This window comes from Crotalus tigris, unplaced genomic scaffold, assembly GCF_016545835.1.
Source record: "Crotalus tigris isolate CLP2741 ecotype Arizona unplaced genomic scaffold, ASM1654583v1 scf7180000018301.7375997, whole genome shotgun sequence".
NCBI lineage: Eukaryota > Metazoa > Chordata > Lepidosauria > Squamata > Viperidae > Crotalus > Crotalus tigris.
The window spans coordinates 898,490-919,668 of record NW_024096931.1 but is presented as its reverse complement, the minus strand read 5'-3'; the positions used below and the strand labels follow the sequence as shown (position 1 = coordinate 919,668).

The 21,179-nt window shown below is 42.8% G+C and overlaps 1 protein-coding gene across 7 annotated transcripts; it reads right to left on the bottom strand.

The window, feature by feature from the left end:
• Positions 1–1,209: 1,209 nt before the first annotated feature.
• LCMT1 (leucine carboxyl methyltransferase 1) lies at positions 1,210–21,114 on the bottom strand. Of its 7 annotated transcripts, none has more exons than XR_005557471.1 (12): positions 20,878–21,111; positions 19,057–19,148; positions 18,769–18,890; positions 14,825–14,901; positions 12,441–12,502; positions 11,273–11,375; positions 10,791–10,911; positions 7,914–8,015; positions 6,836–6,927; positions 5,101–5,209; positions 3,015–3,112; positions 1,210–1,906 (listed from the first exon to the last, which is right to left on the bottom strand). XR_005557471.1 is itself a non-coding variant. In XM_039349681.1 (11 exons), the coding sequence occupies exons 1-11, from the start codon at positions 20,961–20,963 to the stop codon at positions 1,884–1,886; spliced, it is 978 nt and encodes a 325-aa protein (XP_039205615.1). In that variant the 5' UTR covers positions 20,964–21,109; the 3' UTR covers positions 1,210–1,883. The 7 variants fall into 7 exon arrangements, 2 of the variants coding, with proteins under 2 accessions (XP_039205615.1, XP_039205616.1); XR_005557473.1 differs by lacking the exon at positions 5,101–5,209 and adding an exon at positions 5,405–5,445 and having other exon boundaries at positions 20,878–21,110; XR_005557472.1 differs by lacking the exon at positions 1,210–1,906 and adding an exon at positions 5,405–5,445 and having other exon boundaries at positions 20,878–21,110.
• Positions 21,115–21,179: the final 65 nt, after the last annotated feature.

Here is a 21,179-nt window from a genome sequence, read left to right as displayed (position 1 = left end):
CCTTGCGGTCCTTGGGGAACTGCAAATTTAGACCAGGTGAAAGTGCTAGGGAGAAGGTCTACCTACAGAAGCAGCTGCCTGGGACAAGATTTTCATTGTTCCAATTCAATCCTCTTACCTACTTTGTTTCTCATCAGTTCTCACACAGGCCAGGACACTGTTCTGATGCAGGAAACTCCTAGCCCCCAAGAAAACATCTGTCTACTGCCTCTCTGCATGAGTCACCACAGCTCCCAGTCCATCTGGGTTAACTGGAAGAGAACTTGGAAAATGGGAAACAGGTTCTGTTGGTTGAAATCTGAACATCTGAGGAATCAAAGGGCAGCCTTTGGAGCCCTCAAGAGCCACAGAGGTTTGCCGGCAGGGCACACACACACAGTCACAACACCCCTCTCTATCACTCCTTTGTACTTATCCTGCTCCCAGACCCACTGCAGGTTGCTGGTTACCTGTCACTTAATCCTTAGAAAATTGAGAATTCCTGGGCTCCACAGGCTGCAGGTGAGCCCCATGTTTAGAACGTCAGAGGGCCACCATTCCCAGAAAGCAAACTGGGGAGGCTGCCTGTTATGTCTATCATCTCAGCCTACCTTGCATGAAGGAAGTACTTAAGGAAAGAATGGAGTCATCAAGAGAGGGAAAAAGGTCATATATTTTCTGATTCTTATAAATAAAGGGGAATACAAAACTAGATGGGACACGCAGTCCAGGTGTCAATGGAAACATTTGCAACAGGTTGATGCTTACAGGTCTCAGGTTAGGAATCAGGGGCTCTGGTGTCTGATAGAAGAGCCCCCCAAACTGTGCCCCAACTGGCAGAAGGAAGCTTTTAGGGTGAACCTGGTTAGGGTCTTGAGTGCCAGTTAGCTTGTGGTTAGCCCCTTTAGGGGGCCACTAGACAGGGAGGAAGGCACTCTGGGAAGAGAGCACTTGTTTAAACAATCTCTGTGAAGACAGGAAGAAGAAAATGGGTCAGGTGATCAAAGGATAAAGTCAGGGAGGAAAATTCTGGGGAGGGGGGATTCTGCTCCCAGCAGGGGAGGGGAATTCCTTTAGGTTGAACAAAGGGAAGTAATTCCCTTTCCTGGAGAGGGAGAAAATGTCCATGGGGTAGTGCCGTCTGGCACTCTGGGCCTGCTGCATTGGGGCACCCAGAGCCTTGTTCAATCAAATGGCTATTTGAGTTATCAAAAAAAGGCATGAAACAGCTTTACAAAACTTCACCCTTTATTAACCCTCTCAGGGTCGGGAGTGTGTCTCAATACAGCCACCACAAGCTGCAGCTCAGAGCCAGCAGGATTTCCCCCTCGCTGAGCGTGAGAGCTTCCCAGACTGAAGCCAGCTCTCTTTTGAGGAAAAAGAAGAAGAAAGCGGAGTCCTATGGAAAATACCAAGAAACCCAAGGCAGAAGAAATGCATCGGGAACATTATTTCAGAAAGGAAGAAAAACGCAAGACCCCAGGGAGGAGGGGGGCCTCTAAGGATGGCTGACAGACAACGGGGGGGGGGGGCTTTCCTGCCCCAGTTGAAATCCTCAGCCCAGTTCTGAGGCAGCCAGCAAGTCAAGGAGAGGGAAAAAGCATCACTTGTACATCTAGAAGAAATCTGAATCTCTTTCCATTCATAGTATTATTTTTTTTTAGAAAAATCTCTACAAAAGAGAGAGAGAGAGACTTGCTTGTTTTTCAGCTGCTCACAAAAAGAGTAATTTATTCAAAAGGTTGTCACGTGCCACGAGTGGGGGAGAGGAGAGGGCTTGCCAGGCTCCAAGGCGCATGTTCACCTGCGGGCGCCTTTGTGGGAACAGGGGGGCAGCGGAGGCATGCAGAGGCCCACCAGGAGGGGGCAGCAGATTCACCTGGAGCTCCACTGGAGCAAACGCATCACAGAGTAATGTCTGCAAGGCCTGTAGAAAGACAGGGGAGAATTTGGGGCTTTCACAGTTTTTTAACCAGAAAAACCTGTTTCCCAAAACCCATCAAGAAGCAAAGTAACAGAAAACTGTCTGTAATCTGGGTGAACTTTTTTTGCCCTCAGATTCCCATAGAAGCCCATCAAACTCTTGCAGAACCTCCCAGTTCCTCCCAATGCAATCCAAAAACCCTCGTGTAAGCAGGACACTTGCAGGGAACACCACGGAGGGCTGACCTTAGAAGGCAGCTTTTGCAAGGAGTCACAGGTAGATGCTGGGTCTGAGGGGAAACGGCTGAGATTGTCCACTTGCCTCTGGACAGCCGCTCCTCGGGAGCAGACCGCCATTTTAAAGGTTGGCTTACGAATGGAGTGGCTGGGACTACATCAAGGTCACACTTGCAGAGCAGCCTATACACACATTAAGCCCAACCGAGCCTTCTATCTTAATCCCCCTATTGCGTTATTTTATTGTTTGGGTATTGGAGCTATTTGACCAGCAAGGTTTTACTGTATTTATTGGATAAGTTTCTGTGTCCTTAAAAGAGATGGTATAAATTTGATTTTAAATGTTTTAAAAGTATGATTTTAGGACTATGAAGCAAAAGGATGCTTAGTATATGGATTTTGAAAAGTTAACGATGGATTAAGAGGTCAGAGGGATTTGGAATTATAGCTTTGAATTATTTATTGGACTTTTGCTGACAAAACACTGACATACCATTTTACTTTGTTTTCTTTACCTAAGGGATGAGTTATAGGATGAAGAGAGATTTTTTTGAGATATTTTGAGACAGATATTTTGAGACAGTCACAGCTAATAAAATTACTTTTACCTGCTGAGATGAAGGGGAAAGCTGGTTCTTTTTTTATGTCTCTTTTTCCTTTTCTTTTTCTATATATTTAATAGTTATATTGATTTTTTTTTCTTTTCATTTATAACTCTTAATAAACATTTGGAAAAAATCTTGACTCTAAGCCAAGACGCATGTGGACCAACTGCCTCCACGCAGAGCAACAAGCAACACGTGTGTTTTCCCAAACGGCCCAGCCTGTATGAGTCCTTCGAGCTCTGAAGCAAGAGACAAGAGAGAGGAGCATACCTAAATTCTGGGAATCCTTGATAGCCCAGCACAGGCTGTAATGTTGCATGAGCTGCTCAAATGGTTCCTTCTCATCCAGGAACTCAAGGGCCTCTATCCTGGAAGGAAGAAAGGAAGATGACAAGACAGGTGATAGCAGACACAGGCTGCACTTAAGAGAGGAAGGAGCTACCAGGATGGACTAAGCCAGGGTCTAATTCCTAGCTAGGTCCAGAGCTCAAAGGGCAGCTTTGAGTCAGGCTTCCTGACACATATCAGCCCAACCAAAATTCAAGACTCTGATGGGAGTCAGGAGTTTCAGGATTTCTATGGGGGTCAGTCCAAGGAGCCCAACAAAGGAGCCTGCTGGTGCCTCTGAACTGCTGTATCACAATCTGTGAGTTGGCGAGCCATATTCACAGAATAGGTAACAAACCAAAAATTGTGAAATTTGGTTTCCACTCAAAACCAATTAAGTTTTATACTACAGTATCTTATTCCATCACAGTTTTTGAATGACAGCCAAGAATGGATAATTGACATGCCCTCTGTGAGAGCTACAGAGTACCATAAAACCAACATAGCCAAAGTTTTGCTCAATAAAGCCCAGCCTGTGTCCCCATAATTAAGGCATTTTAAATTGGGGTTCAAAGGAAGCCCTTAAGACACACACCCCAACATTGCTGTATTTACCAAAAACCTGGGTCAAAGTTTTATACTAGTTTTGTTCCTTTTTCTACCAGCACTTTCAGGTTTCATTTCCTCGCCAAAGTGGGTAGCTGACATGATTGTGTGTTATGCTACAGAGCACCCCAAAATCAATTTGGTCCCGTTGACCATTTTTATTATTTTAAAATATCAAGCTTGCATGGTATACAGGTTTTTAGCTATAAAAGCTCACTATACAAAACTGGCATGTGATCAAAGTCATTAAAATGGATTTCAACAGCTTTAGACTGATTTAGTTAAAATACAGTATTTTCAGTTATACTACATTAAGTATAAACTTAATAAACTAATTACAAAGTAATGTAGTTCTATTTATAAACCCACTGTTATCCTTTTTCTCTTTTATATTAGGTAGGCACAAAGTAGCTTTTCAGATGCTTACCTTTTTAAGCATTGTACTACTGCCGTGGGCCCACAAAACTGTTCCAGCAGAGTCAGCAGCAACTTCTTAAAACCATGCTTTCACTTTTCTGTGCTTTTAATTCCACAAGGCTATTTGTTTTGAGGCTGACAGAGACTTCCTAATCCCAGAGGCATTCCATCAGCTTCTGCCAAGTCTCACAATTATGGTGAGACCAAGGAAAAGCCCTGGGACTATGAGACCCGCCTGGAACTGACAATCTCACATATATAGCAAATCCTTTTAAAAATCTACTAGGGCAATTTTCTGATCTGAGCCTATATGGAGTAAACCAAACATAACTTTGCAAACTCTTATGTTATAAAACTTTAAATGTGGCTGAATCTAAGTTATTTGTAAAGAAGCTTGCATCATAGCATCATCATACAAAGAACATAAATTGTCTGCTAAATAGAACATAATTATGTACCTCTCTTCTGTTCTATTTAACAGACATTTGTGAATAGCAGACATCTCTGCAAATTATCCTGTTATTGTTCCTTTCTACAATAAAGGGCCAATATTTATTCACTGATAACTTAATTGTAATCCCAATGTCAGATATGCAACCAAAACGCCTTAAGAGCCAAATTTCTCCAAATAGAGCAATTGCTGTCTTTCTCCCTGACAATAAGACTAAAATTTATTTCCAGATCATGCAGTATTTATTTTTCCAACATTTCCTATTAATGTAAGAAGCATCAGTAAGAAGCATTAGTGTCAAGTCCAATATATATGACTTAATTATATCCTGTCCATTATCATCCTTTTATCAAAATGTGCTTTACAATTCACTCACTCTCTTACCTAAGAAACCCATCCATTGTTTTCAGTCCATTAAGAAAAATACATATTCTGGGTTCTCCAAGTATCAGTTACCCACTTTTAGAGGAGGGAAGAGATAGAAAACCTGGGCTTGATGGAACAAACTGCAAAAAAACTTTGGCAAAGGTTTTGGTTGTGGATGTGCAAACTCACCAATTCAGGAACAGAACGTTCCGTTGAACCCTGGAATGTTCCATTCCCCCTCCAGACCTTGTCGTTCCGGGGGCAGTTTCCTGAAGTTATCAGTGAGTTCTGCACATTCCTAGTTTGGGGTGAATATAACAATGTTGAGTTTTTAGATGCTGCATCTGAATCCCGATTTGACATTTTGGTACCTCTTAAACACTAGGACAACCAATTAAGGCTTACTGGAACAAAAAGTATAAAATTATTATTACACTTTGGTGCCAGCTGAGGCCATATTGGTTCTCAGGTGGTGTGCAGTTTTTGTACTCACTTTTAGGTGGGTGCAAAACCTTGGCTTGCTGGAGCAAAATGCTACAAAACCAAAGAGTATTTCAGGATTAATTTCCACTCCACAACTCTTGGCATATATAGAGGATACTTCAGGGCTTAGCCTGTCCTGGTTTTTAACATATACTGTACATGGATCCACTGAGATGTTTCATCCAAGATCAAAGAATCAGCAGCATTCAGAAGAATTGGACATGCATTCTGGAGACACCCCTTGACCCATTTGTTCTCTCTGGAGACCCAGCTGAGCTCAACAGGTAGGAATGCTTTTGCTCACTGGGTTCGACACACCAATCAAACTCACCAGGCAAAAGCACACTGGTTAAGACAGGGGTCTTCAAACTTGGCCCAGAATTCCTCAGCCAGAGTTCCTCAGCCTGGGTTAAGACTACACTGCAGGATTCTTGTTTCCCTTTATTCTAGGTTTGGCAGTTTTAGGAAAGGGTGTTAGGTAATTTAAAAATACATCAATTTTGTAACAAATACATCATAATTTACATGGAAGTAAATTATCTATTCACTTCCAAATTCAGTTTCAGATGACAACCCCTGCTTTGGAACAAGGCTAGTTCAAGTACTGCAATCCCTCATTTAGTCTTATCTTGGGCCTGCAGATCAGCATCAGGCGCCTCACTCTGTGGCCTGCCCTTTCACATGTTCAGGCTGGGAGGGCTTAAGGTCAGAGCACCTCCAACTATCTCCACCAGGCATGTGGCTGATTCAGGGCTATCTGCCATCTGTTTCTATTGCAAGCAAACATGTCAAGGGCTACCCTAACACGCACTGTAGCTATCTAGTTTTGCATATAAACTATCTATTATACTGTAACTTTAAAACTGTATTATCATTATCACCATTATTAATCTCTGTGGTCTTTGTCATCATTATCACCTCGGCTCAAACCATAGTCAGAGGAAGGCCTGTTCACTGAAGGTCACGCACAATAGCTGACTGTGCTGCTTCAGTGCAGGTGAGCAGATATGTATTTTTTTTTTTTTAATTTTCCAGTCTAGGGCTGAGAGAGAGGGACTAGCCTGGAGTCCCTCAGGGAATTTTCTGCAGGGAATTTCCATGGCTGAGGAAACACTAGGCCCCCCTCTTCCTAGTCCAGCACCTTCACCGCTAACTATCCATTACTGAGTATTCTTGTCTTCTCTTCCCCCCTCCCCCCCAAAAAACCCAGTGAGGTGGGTTGGGCTGAGAGAGTCACTGGCACAAAGCCACCTACCCAGCTGGCTTTCATGCTTAAGGCAGGATTAGGACTCACCGTCTCCTTGCTTCTAGGCCAGCACCTTCACCACTACTCCAAACCAGCTTTCACATGCTTTATGCGAACAGATATACAAACATGCACGCACGTGTCTGCTCTCTCCTTTTCTCTCTCTGAATAAAAACACCCCAATGAGGAGCTTACCTTTTGATCTCATCTGATGGCAAACTCTGATAGACCTTCAGCATATCAAGACCATTTACTGTTTCCCAGCCATGTTGCAGGAATCGTTCCTTCTGCGAATGAAATGCAGTAGAAAAATCTGTTAGAGGCAAATTTTCCAGGACTCAAAAAGTAGATAAATCACTCAAAACGTTACCTCACATTCAGCTTAATATTATAGTTGGGCAAAATACTAGAACAGGCTGCCAAGCAGTGGGTCTGAAAGTGTGTCTGAACAGGATGTTACCCCGCAAAGAGTTAACAGTCTGAAGGATCTCGGAAGGTTTAGCCTTGAAAATTCCTTTTCAATTTTCAAAAAAAAAATCTTTTTTTTTTAACCTTTAAACTTCTGAAAAGATGTCACAAAGAAAACAATCAACCTGCTCTCGATCTTTCTCAATAACGGATACATAATGGATAAAATAATGGATAAAACTTCCAGGAAAGCAAAACCTGGTTGAACATCATGAAAAATCTTCTCACAGAAGGAAGAGTTCAACAAGAAGCAGCATTTAAGGAAGTGCTGAACTGGCACCTCTCAGGGATACGGTCAGTTTAGATTCCTGCTTCGCTCTTTGCAGGGAGTTAGACTCAGCGACTTAAACGGCCCTGACGAACTCTATAGTTCTAAGGACAAAAACAGTGCAGCTCTCAGACTAGGAGGGCCACCAGGCCAGTCAGCTGGATTTTGTATAATATCAGCATGAGCAATCCCCTTTCCTCAACCGTGGCACCTCTCCAAAACAAGGCCTATTACAGCAAGGGCCCCCAACCTTTTCGGCGTCAGGGACTGGTTCTCTGGGCTGGGAGGGGCATGGTTTGTGTGTTGCCTGGATCCTGCGCATGCACAGATAGGGCTTCCCTCGCTTGTGCAGCCCAGTTTCTTGCGGGCCATGGACCGACCCAGGGGTTGGGGACTCCTGTGTTATGGGATGGAGCATGCAGGGCAAAGTACTCGGTGAAGTTGGGACCTGAATGCAGGCATTAGAGTTTGGGCAAAGCCCTCTTCTTTTATTGGAAGTTTTTACCAAGCTGAGTCCCATTGTCCAGGAAATCTGACCTGGGACTCCAGAGATCTGCAAGCATCTGCACCAACCAGCTGGCACTGCTTGCTCTGCAAGTTCTCAATCATGATCTGTCCAAAGCGGTCCGCCATATTCACCTGGAAAAGACACAAGAACGGTACTTGCTGTCTCTCCATTTAGAGCACAAGTGCACAAATGAGCATCTACCCTGTTTCCCCAAATATAAAACCCACCCAGAAAAGAAGCCCTAGCCTGACTTTTTGGCTTGTGCCTAACATAAGCCCTATCCCCAAAAATAAGCCCTACTTAACAACCCGCCCACTCCATCCCACCATCTGGTTGCTCATGGTCACAATGGGGCAGGAGAGCGTGCATCACACCGGTGCCACGGCCACGAGGTGAGGCAAGGCAGGTGGGGAGGTGAAGCTGCCCCATGCACCCCGCCCTGCTTACCTCAGGGCCCCCGCAGCCAGGCCACTCCCCGCTTGGCAACCTACCTGCCTGTCCACCCGCCTCTTCTCTTTCACTCCCCTCCCAAGCCGAGAGAGGCCCCCCCCCCCAGTCTCCAGAGTTGCCACCATTGAAACCATACAATACAGGCGGTGAACGGGGAGCAGGCAGTGCAACGAAACACGACGCAGTGACACAGGACCCAAGTGGCAGGGAAGGCAGCTGCAGGTGATTTGCAGGGGGGGCAGGGTCAGCAGGGACAGAAGAAAGCCCCTCTAGTGGTGGATGTGGCTGATGCGCAATGGCGGCTGAGGCCTTTCGCCATCACTCCCCCATGGCTCCAAAATGGCAGAGGGGGGCCAGCTAAAGCAACCGAGCTTCCCCTGTCCATCCTCCATAGCATGGCAGTCCAGCTCGGGAGCGGAGTGAAAGGGAAGAGGCGGGTGGGCAGCCGGGTCATTGAACAGGTGGGGAGAGGTCACCAAGCGGCCTGCCTGTGGGGGCCCTGAAGTAAGTCAGTGTGGGGCATGTGGGGCAGCTCCACCCCACCCCCCACCTGCCTCGCCTCACCTGGTAGCGGTGGCACCGATGCAACGTGCACTCTCCTGCCCCTTTGTGACCGCGAGCAACCAGATGGTGGGATGGAGTGGGCAGACGGCCGCAAAGTCAGACATCCCCCCAAAATAAGCCCTAAAGGGTCTTTTGGTCAATAAAAATATATAAGACGCAGTCTTATTTTGGGGGAAACGCATTAAGAGAATCTACCTGCTCTAGCAACAATCTGGAAAACTGTTGGGCTTTGGGATTCACTTCTCTGAAATTCAATAGAGCGCCTCAAGCTTTTCAGGTTTCAGTGTAAACCCAAAAAGGCATTATAGAGCCAGCTTGCTAAATTGAAGACAACTCTTAAAAGAGCAGCAGTTTTCAGCTCCATGTGGAACCCTGGAACTCCCGGCTGCTCCAGCAAGTGGTAGAAAGATGCAGCCTTCATACGACATTCAAGGTGTCCATAATCCTGCTCCACATGTATCTTTTTAATCTCTGCCCAGAACCTCCCTTTCATTCTTAGATGCACCCCTAGAAACCAGATTCTCACAATTCCCAGCTGGAAATAGCAAATGCACTGGGCACTCCGACAGCAGGTGTCGAATTAGTAGAGACAGTTCTCCTAGACTTGTGATTTAAAGCAACAGCCCTATGCAACGAGGGCCTTTGCACCAGAACTTCCTGCTAGGTAGAATGTCCTAAGAGCTCAACTCTGCTTGGGCCTCAATAAATGCAAACAAATGGCAAAATCCGGTTTTTCAGTTCCTTATGAGAAGGAAAAAGATCATTTCTTCCCATTCCAGAACACACAGCAGTGGGATCCCAATACTTGGAGGAAATCACCATTTTCAATACTTAAATCAGTACTTACTACCTGACCGTGCACAACTGCTGGATGTTATACAGATTTAAAAAATAAAATAACATAATGCTCACAGAGCAACTCAGTACAACCCCAAATAATTGTCACCACGCTCCGACTTGCAAAGGGGTCAGTCTAATAACACTGAAAATTGGAAACATTTCCTGTGTTGAAAACCAACAATTTTATGAGAAAAGGGTATGTTACACTGGATCACTATAAACAGCGTTTTCATTTCCAACTGTAACTGGCTTCATACCCAAAATTGCAGTATCAAATCTGTCATCTGCATTTTTTTCCTAAGAGGTTTCTCCTTTTTATAAAGATGCAGCTTGCACCATTGTTAAAATGCCAGCATGTTAAGATTCAATGGATTAATATTTAATAAAAAGTAAGATTGTTTCCAGTGCTTTGTCTTTGAGTTCAACCACCTCTGACTCAGAAGCGCTTCTCAATAAATAATTAACCCAGTTTGAGAAGTTCTCTGCTCTTGCACTGTAGGAAGCCATGCAGAAATAGCAAAACTCAAACACAGGCAAGAATAATGTCCTCTTGCGGGAATGGCTTTATAACAGTGGTTCTCAACCTTTTTAATGCCGCGACCCCCAACCGGTCATAAGTCGAGGACTATTCAACCGGTCGTAAGTCGAGGACTACTCAACTGGTGCAGCACTGTTTGCAGAATGGGACTTTTGGCGGGCTCAGCAGGGCAGAGACAGCCTGGACAATTCCTACTGGCTTTTGAAAGCCAATAGAATGAGACTCTATTCAAGAGAGTCTCTTCTATTGGCTTTCAAAAGCCAACAGAATAAAAGGGAGTAGCACAGCTAAGGAAAAGGGGGGGAAATGGCGGACTGCATTGTTTGGCAACCCCCGTGAAATGGTCGTTCGACCCCAAATGGGGTCCCGACCCACAGGTGGAGAACCACTGCTTTATAAGCTCACCAAGCCCTAGCCCTGAAGTAGCCATGCAGGCCTGTCTCTCCCTTTCCCATGATCTTATGTCATACTTGGTTTGGGCGCTGAAATGGGCAGTGGAGGAGTCCCGACTTACCTGCTCATAGTTGATAAACATGGCAGACTGAAACGTGGTTGCCACCCACTTGATGAGGCAAGCTGAATGCTCAATGGTCAAGTAGATCAGCACACATTCTGTCATCAGGAGCGTTGGCAAACTTTCAGAGAAAGAAGAAAAGGGCAAGGGATTGAAAGAAGTCAGGGTTTCCCCCCCATCTTTGATCCTAGGTACTGCAAGAAGTGCTGAAAAGATTGTCTTGTGTGTTCAGAAATGCCCTTTACACATTTATTTAAATTAGCCACCACCTGACTCTGGGCAGTATGCCATAAAGCCAAGAATATGATAAATGTAAAAGAATAAAAGAGAAACAAAAACTCAGGGTCACTACACCCACACCCTGGCTTTTCTCCTGGGTCCCCAACCACCTGAGCCAGGCCTGGGAGAAAAGCCAGGCCTTTAAGGCTTCCCTGAATGCCATCAGGGTGGACGCCACCCAGGGATTCCAGTCCCCATCTTACTCTGGATCCATGTGGCATTTCTTCAGTTCTTCTTCTAGTCTGGGCAAGTCTCGAAGATCACCTCCAACAATGGCATATCGGCTGGTATCCAGACAGTGGGCATCTGCAGCGGAATCAGCAGGGAGAGCCATTTTTAAATGCTCCCCAACTGAGGGCAATGACAGCCATGTCCAAAAAAACCAAGTAAGGAACCTTGAAGGTCTTGGGATTTCTGCCTCCGAGGCTCTTTTTTCTCCATCGGGGGGGGGGGGGGAGAAGAGAGGTTGGCAAACCCTTTTAACAGCTAATTCCTTCCAAAGGACTACCTGAGGAGCAGCCTCAAAGGCCCACATTTTTCACTGAAGGAAAACTCTAAAGCCAGCCACAGATCCTCTGATACCTGAGAAAAGTTGGAGGTTTGCTAAAGAACTGTGACAATATAAGGCTGTTTTTAAAAACTATGCTACCAGTGCTGATAACAAGCCACTTGATGGGGGGCTGGGGCGGGGAACCCACAGACGTGAAGCAGTCAGATAGCACCTATCATGGCAGGAAAAAAGGAAGGCCGAGGCCCCTGTCATCAAACAGGAAGCATCTTCCAAACCCATGACGGGCATGCTCATCCTGCATGGTTTCAGGTAAGAGAAGCCCAGCCCAGATCCTACATCCTTTCATCAGCTGCAGGTACAAGCAGAACCTGCTGACATTGTGGGAAAGGAGAGATCTGGGGGCATTGAGGCCAAAGTCCTGTGGGAGGACTTGAAAACAGAGGATTTCCAAGGGGTTTTGATCCCAGTCCTAATCTTGGGTAGACCCTGGAAAAGAAGAAACTCCCCAGGACAAATTCACCCGTATCGCTAGCTCCAGTCACGACGGGAGGCACTCCAGGGATGCCATTGCAGGGGATGAGCAAACATGTCAGCTCAGATCAAAACCATGTCTTTCAAAACAACCCAACTGACTGGATCCTAAAACTAACGAGGTCTAAGGGAGAGGCTAGTTCAGAATTTTACAAAGGGAATCCACAGAAGCCTTTTGGGGGGGGGGGGTAGCACTGAATTCCTATTCCGGTCTTGCATCAGGGAGAGGCAACCACTGGCTGGTCAAAGAAAACAAGGCAAGAACAAACGCCCTCACTCAACCCCACAGGGGAACGTGAGAGAAGTCTAGAAAAGCTGCCCTGACTCACCGATGAGAAGAGTCTCCCCTGAATGGCTTTCCATGATCGGTTTGGAGAGAGGAGGTTTTGATCTGTAAAGGACAAAGAGAAAGAGAAAAGAGAGCCCATGAGTCAGCAGGGAAAGCATCAATTGTTCCTACACCAACGACAGAATGGTTCTGGGCTTTCTGAAAGCAAGCTAAGAGAGTGGGCTGCAGGGTCACCTTCTGCAGTGGACTAAGTGAACAAGTAACAGAAACCAAATACAGGCTGAGCGTCACTCCTGTGCTTGTCTGAGTCAAAGGGACGTTCCCAGAGCCAAACATCGGCAGGTGATGCTGGACAGGAATGGCAACGTCAACAGAGATGCTTTCAAGAAGACGAAAGATGGTGGACTCCTCACCGTTCAGAATAAATGTAGCCACTCCAAATCTGTGTGGCAGAAATCACAGGTAATCCTCGACTTGCAACCACAACTGAGCTGAAAATTTCTGTTGCTAAGTGAGACATTTCTTAAGTGAGTTTTGCCCCATTTTACGACCTTTCTTGCCAGTTGTTAAGCAAATCACTGCAGTTAAGTTAGTAACGCAGTTGTTAAGTGAATCTGGCTTCCCCATGGATTTTGTTTGTCAGAAGGTTGCAAAAGGGGACCCTGGGACACTGCCACCGTCGTAAATGAGTCAGTTGCCAAGCATCTGAAGTTTGATCATGTGACCCTGGGGATGCTGCAATAGTCCGAAGTGTCAAAAACAATCATAAGGCATTTTTTTCACTCCCTTTGTAACTTTGAACAGTTACTAAATGAACTGTTGTAAGTCGCAGACTAACTATAATTTGAAAAATTCTTTAAAAGTACTTTTAAACACCTTGAATTTGTTTTGAAATCCCAGGATCATATAATTAAGGCCATTCACTCTTTTTTACCACCACAGACAACATTTAAGCAATGTTGTCTCACCATCCCTCTGGATGCACTCCAGGCAACTTAAAGATATCTATTAAGGAATAGACTCCCTGGACAGGACTTGGCTATGAATCTCTGTTCGCTAACCAGACATTGCTTAACTTGGCTTGAACCTATCAGGATTAGATAATTAGTTTACAGATATTATTAGAAAGTAAAATTATTTTCATGCTTGATTTTTGATTTTTACATTTTAAAAGGTCTGCATTATAATATAGTTTTAATAATGTTTACATTTTCTAGATATATTTCTGATTATTACAGCAATACTTGGTCTGTGCTAATTCTTAAACCCAATAAAGTATGAAAGTATTTTTATAGATATAATTGTTTGACTGTGCCTGCATAAATAAATGCATAAATCACATTTATAAGCTAAGGCTATCCTATTTAGACATCTTACAGTAATTAGGATATGCATGTAGGACATTATTATAAACTGCTGCATAATTATTTGTGGTCATTTTTGCATGTCTTTGTTTTTTTATTGCCTTCTCTGGCAGCATGATGCAAAGAATTAGAATTATCTCCTTTGTGTGAGAAAGGCAGATTTCCTGTTACTTGTTTTGCTAACTGATTATGTTTGCTTTTAACTATGTGAGAACTTGCTCTCATAATTATTTGATTGAAGGAAAAATTCCTGCTTTATTTAAAGCACTCTTCTGCAAAGTAATCATAGCAGCTTTAAAGAAAATCATTATGAAATTATACTTGAAATTCACCTTCCTATTTTCAGATTAACTCAAAAAGAAAAAAAAAACCATATCCACTTCAGCTTTAGGTGACAGCATCTACAAGTCCAGGCATAGGCAACCTTGGCTCTTTTATGACTCGTGGACTTCAACTCCCAGAATTCCTGAGCCAGCATGGCTCAGCTTAGAAACCTCTCCCTGTCCCCTCAGCATAGCTGGCTCAGGAATTCTGGGAGTTGAAGTCCACGAGTCATAAAAGAGCCAAGGGTGCCTACCCCTGTACAAGTCTATGAACCTGTCCAATATACTGACAAAAAGAATAGCACCCTTTCTTGCGTTTTGACAAAACTGCAACTACTATGTAGAGTTCTTGCTCTAGAGCAAACATGTCAAACTGTGACGTGACGTCGCATGACATATTTTGTCATTGCTGGCAATGGGGCTGGGGATGGCTTCCGCATGACACCCCTGCTTTAGATCAAACAGGAGATGTGAAAAGACAGAAATGTACAAAATCTCCATCAAACATTCATAATAGCACAGTCACATTTAATCAGGCAACACTATAAAAGCGCAATTTGTAGAATAGCAGGTAAGAGTTTACTATACTTCTTGTGTTACATATTTTCACAATAAAGCAAAGTAATTAAAATGTGACTATTTCAGTATCACTTCTAGTCATTTTGCTCTAAAATTCTTCTCCAAAGACAAAGGCATTCATTCAGTTGTTCAAAGATAATACAGATTCCAGCACTTACTTGATGTAATGAATTTTTCTTGAGACTATAGATGGAAAATCAACTTCAAAGTATTTCAAAGGAAGAAGATTCTCATCCTGAAAAGGGAGGAAAACAGATAAATTCCAATATTTTCACTGAGGGCAAAAGAAACATACCATAACTTTGCTTTAAGTTTCAACTTTTGTGACTGCTAGGCTAAGATTCTGGAGTCACAGTTAGACATGTCTTTCTTCTGTTCATACTATATTCCTAAACCTAATCCCCCACCTATACTAAGCAAAAAACTGGAAAAAAGATGGAAGCAATGACCTAACCCCCAATAATTTGCTTGAGAGATATTAGATGGACTGATTTATCCTCTTCCTGGCAATCCTATTCAAGATCATTGATTTACTAGTAAGAGAAAAAGTAGACAGACTTAAAGGAGCGGAGTTTTTTACTATCATATGCACTCTGTAGATCATGAAATGCTCAGCCATGTCCAAGCGTAGTGGCTGCAAATTATTTTCTAGAAACCATTTTCATTGATACACAAAATGCTTTGTAAGTTACAGAGTGTCCTATGAATTAGAACAAATAGCTGAATTCTCTGGAATATAAACCACACTTACATTGTTTTGCTGTAAGATAGAAATCTGGTGTCCTTAAGATATTTTGTTTACTTTTTTTTTTTTTTTTTTTTCTTTTCTTTTTTTTTTTTTTATTGAAAATTTTTACATTTTACAAAAACAAATCCCCTTCCCATACCCCCCCCTACCTCACCCCCCCCCCTTCCCAACCTCCCAAACCCTCCCCTGGACTTCCCAGAGCTGAGTACAGGCTTAATTAAAAAAAAAAAAAAACTTAAAACACTTTTAAAACCTAAACAAATTTAAATACAATCATCATTCTATATAAGCTCCCTCCAAAAACACAAATTTAAACATTACTTTCTTTGAATATCTATATCTATAATATAAAATCTAATTTCTCCCTCTTTCTTTATCCTAAAACGAAAAAATAAACATACAAATCTTTGTTATACCATTAAAGCTAAATACTCTTAAAGAACTTAAAGTAAGTACATATTTCCTTCAATCTTCATAATCTTCTCTCCTATCCAAAAAGAAAAAAAAAAAAAAAAAAAAAAAAACAAAAACTTAAAAAACCTATAAGTCCTAAACAAATCTAAGCACATTTAATTAAACAAATTATTTTGTCTTAAAAATATTAATAATAATATTTAAAAACTAAAAACACTTTTAAATCCTAAACAAATCTAAATACAATCATCACTCTATATAAACTCCCTCCAAAACCACAAATTTTTAAAATTTAAAATATTAGAATCCACTCACTAAAATAAGCAAATTATAATCCCTTCAAAACACAAATTTAAACAATATTATCATTAAAGGTTCAAAACTTAAAACAACAAAGTTAATAAACACATTAAACATTTCAATCTTCACCAATAACTAATTCCATCCGTAAAAAACTACATCCTTATCAATCTCAATTATATTAGTATTATTAATTATTCACATTCCAGTTTTTTCCATTCTCCATTCTTCCATTCTTCCATTTCCCTTCTCCATTCTTGTATCAAACTCGTAAGAAATGCTGCAAGTTCTGCCTTAGGAGACTGCTCCAAAATTCCTGAATCTCCCATCGACTCCGAAGCCAATAAGGGTTCCTTAAATTCCTCCTTGTATTGATCTTTACAATTGTAAGTTGTACAAGTTATCCTCTGCCCGTTCCTCTCTTGTTGATGCCCCTCAGACTGAGATTTCCCAGTTTCCATTTCAGGCAACAATTCCACCCTTAAAGATTGCTCCAAAGACTTTGTAGGTCTAACATCTCCCAGAGATTCAGAAACCACTAAATATGAAACTTCCTTAACCTTCTTCTGTTGCTGCTTTTCTTTGGGATTATATACTGCACAAGTTGTCTTCTGCTCCTCAACCTGGACTTGTTGAGGCCTCTCACACAAAAATTCTCCAGTTTTCATAAATATAGGCTCTTCAAACTGTGATTCTACATTCTTTTCTTCCAAAGCTTTAAACTTAATTGATGGCGATGCACATACCCCCAGGACCGAAGTATAAAAATCTTTTGCTTGAGAAACAGTATTAAGTCTATAACATGTCCCCAGTAATTCACCACCATTCCAATCGGAACATCCCATCTAAATGAAATTTTTCTCTTTTTAAGTTCATTTGCTAAAAAAGCAAACTCCTTTCTTCTTCTTAAAATTTTAGATGGGATCTCTTTAAAAATTATAACATCTTGTGAAGCAATTTGAAATCTCTTCTTATAATAGGCTTGCACAATTTCATTGCGTAAAGATCTTTTACCAAAGTAAATTACCACATCTCTTGGCAGATTCTTCTGTGCTGCCACCACAGAGTTAACCCTAAATAATTTTTCAATTTCATTAAGTATTCCCTCTTTTTCTTTATTCAAAATCAATGCAAAGTCCTTTGCAACCATCTCCTTCAGATCTCCTTGCAAAGACTCTCCCAGGCCTCTAATTCTTAAGGCATATTCCATTTGTCCATATTGAAGCATAAGAATCTCATTTTCCATTTCTTTTTCCATACTTTCAATTTTCCCCTCCATTATGTCCACTTTTTCAGCTACCTCTTCCACATGGGAGTTCACCTTTTCAAGAACAGAAGCAACACCTTCTAAAGCCAAAACAAAATCTTGTCTCAAGATCTTATTGTTTTCCTCTAGAATCTTTTTCATTTCTGCCCTAATTTGAATTATAACATCTCCCATCATGTCTTGCAAGTCCTTCATAGTTATTAGCTGACCCCCAGAAGAGGGTGAAACTGTTGATTTAGAAACTGTAGAAATCCCTGGACGCTTTGGAGCCATCTTAAAGAAAAACCTTTAGTCCTTCTTAAGCAATTATAAAAATTCCTTCAAAAATATAACTCCCTCCAAAGAAGGTCATTATAATAAAAAGAAAAAAGGGAAAAAAAGGAAGAGAAAAAGAATTAAAAAAAAGTTTTACTCCTTCTTAAAAATTACAAAAAATTAAACAGAAAAAAAGTCCTTCAAAAAAGGGTCATTACAATAAAAAAAAAAAGGGAGTTCAAAGGAAAAAAAAAGGGAGAAGGGGAAAAAAAAAAATAATTAAATAAAAAAAAGTCCGTTCCAAAAAAAATACTTAGAGATACCAAAAACAACCATTCCAATCATAAGGAAATAAAAAGAGAAAGGGAAAGGAAAGAAAGAAAAACACCAAAAAGCCTGCCGGTCAGCATTCTAACTTCCAGAAAAAAAAACACCGAGGAGTTTGCCGATCGCCATTTTACTTTCCCTTTCAACAAAGAAAAAAAATAAAAAGAGAGAATAAAAATAGAAACAAATCTTAAAACTTAAAATCCAAATAAGTCAAAGAAAGCAAAAACTAAATCCTCTACTCAGCTCTGTCCATTTAAAAAAAAAAAAACTCACCAGTTCTCTTTAAGCACGGAGGTGTTTGCGGCGGCTCGTTTTGTCCCTGAGGACAAAAACAGCTGGGAAGCGGAGACAAGTCTGAACTCCGTGGGAGCACTCCTTTCACCCCCCCAAAAAAAAAAACTTGGGGGGTGCGAAAGAGGCTCTACCACTATTCAGACACTCTCTACCCCCCCCCTTTGCCCGGGAGGGGGATTTTGAACCGCTGAACAGCTGATATCTGCTGTTCATAGCGGTTCTTACACTTACCCAGGAGGACGGCTACAAAGTAGCCGCCATCACGCACGCAAAATCCACCGGAAGTCGTCCTTAAGATATTTTGGATGGCAAGCCCCATAATCCTTTAACTTCAACTATATTGGATGGAGTTGATGACAGTTGACATCCAAACTATCTACAGGATCCCAGTTTGCCTAACTTCATTATATAATCAATAAAGGTGGAAAAAACCAAAATCTTTAAGAAATTATAATTAGAGATCACACTTGAGATAATATTATAAGTTATTTTACCTTTAATTTCCAAAACAGAGTATCCATGCCAGCACCAAGATTTATAATTTGGCAATTGCATTTTGTCTTTTCTAAGAAAGCCTTAAGTAAACGACCAACTCCCTGGACCCGTGCATAATACCCTTAGGGGAAAAAAAAAACCAATTAGTGGACAAATTTTAGCTTTGAAAACATTTGAAAATAATTTTTAGTTAGCTCCGATCCACCACCCACCTCTTCTGTTCTTCCTTTTGCCATAGGTTCATGAAGCAAAACAAATTGCCCCACAAATATTTGTTTATAACCTACCACGGCTGATTTCAGGTGCCTTCCTTTCTTTTGGATGGCTTACAAAATATTCAATGTAAGGGTCTTTCCAGTAACCAACACTTACAGCATATCTGATCACAGAAAGAAAAACAGTGTTTTAACAAACTCCTATTCCACTGAAAACAAAATTCTACCCTATATGAGTATCAGTCTAAATTAGAAAAGTAGGTCTTATCTACATTAAATAAATTAGGGTAATTCATACTATGATTCCATGTTTAAAAGATGGAAAAGAGCCTCTTCAAAATATTTATGAATATTTTCAGAAGCAGCTGCTGGTCTGAACAGGCAGGTAGGAGTGGAAAACTGTGTACTATCAATTCTAGGAGAAAACCACTGGATGAAAAACCAGGTTTGTACATATATGGATGCAAGGAGAGCTAGCACAATAGGATTAGATAAAATACATGTTCATGGCAGAAATCAATATTAAAGCATCCTCCTATAAATATGTACCCAGCCTGTTTAAAAACATTAAGTGGGTTACCCCAAAACATTGCACAATACCTGAGGCTATAGTGCTACTAATCGAGGACAGAATGATTACTTTGTAGAACTATGATTTGGAACAGTGGTTCTTAGCCTTTTTGAACGAATCACCCCTTGAGCCAATGAGGAAGTTGTCATCGCCCCCCTCCCCCAACATAAACTCTCAATCACAACATAGGAAATAATTCTTCAATTTATGCAAACACTTCTTTTGTTTTCTTTAAAACTGTCATCAGGACATATCGATGTAAATAATTTATTTCCAATCTTTTTCCCATATCTCCCATATTCTGGCCAATGGCGCGCCACTGTATGGGTAGAGGCTGCTGCGCAACGTGCATGAAGATAAGCGATGCGTCTTCACATATGTACGACGTTCTGTACTGAAGCTAGCTGGAGGAACATTTGAAAACACAATTCAATCCACTAATAGCGAGCGATCTGATGTTTTTGTACGACAGATATGCGGCGATTCACTGTATGAAAAAATCTCAAAAGTGTCCCCAAAACTTCTCGCTCCATTGCCCCCATATCGCCCCATTTTTGTTCCATCACCCCCTTGAAAAACAAAATCGCCCCCTGGGGGGCAATATCGCCCAGGTTAAGAACCACTGATTTGGAACATACAAAATTTCCTTAACTGATGCTGGCTGAAAGTACTCTTGTCAATTTGGCAACCAATTCATGCTGTTTATTTATAACCAACTTGTGATCATCTACAATCCTAGTGCCCCCAATACAAATAATAACAAAAACTCTTCTAGATGGCTGGAGAAAAAGTAAAGCCCCTGCGGTCCAAATCTCCCTCCAGCCCTTAAGCTGGAGTTCACTCTTCTCAAGGTGGGGACAGGAAGGGCCACACCACCCCGAGTAGCCCTTGGAGGAAAGGCAGGCTTGTAAACGAACGAGAGCAGCCCAGTAAGCTACAGACATGCCGGGGCTCCTGCTTGCAGTTTCTTCTTCATTCGGCCCAGCTCAACAAGCGACTGTTTTGCCGCTGGCACTTCCCAGGTGTCCGGGCACGGGCGCAGGTGTCGCCTCAAATCGGGGCCTCCTTCAACCGCAACTGACCGAGCTCCCAGAAGGCGCTAAACGGGATTATAAGCCCCGTGGCTGGAGCCCCGGGCCTAAAACCTTCACGGGCTCCGCGGGCTATTCTCAGGGGGGCTCTGGGACCCCCCCCCCGCTAGCCTTTCTTCCTGAGATTTCTTAGTGGTCTTCCATCCCGCCACGATCGGTCCCCCGATTCAGCGGGCCGCGCCAGGCCACAGAGCCCCCCCCCCGAAAGCCCCGCCCGCGCCGTTCCTTCACCGCTTGCAATGGGAGGCGACGTCGCAGGTGTTCCGCACGGCCTCGTCGAAGACGTCGGTGCCCAGGTCTCGGGAGGGGCCGGCCATGGCCGGGCGCGGGTGCTCAGCGGAGAGGCGCGGGAGAGGAGCGCGGGCTGCCCATGCCGGGCCGAGGCCGCCGAGCTCCCCTCAGAGCGCGACGTCGCCGGCACCGGGCAGCAACGCGCTCCCCCATTGGCCGGGCCAGGAAGCGGCCCTTGGGAGGTTGGCCGAACGGCGTTCTCCCCGCCCCTTTCTCTTCCTATTGGCGACGCTATCGCCGAT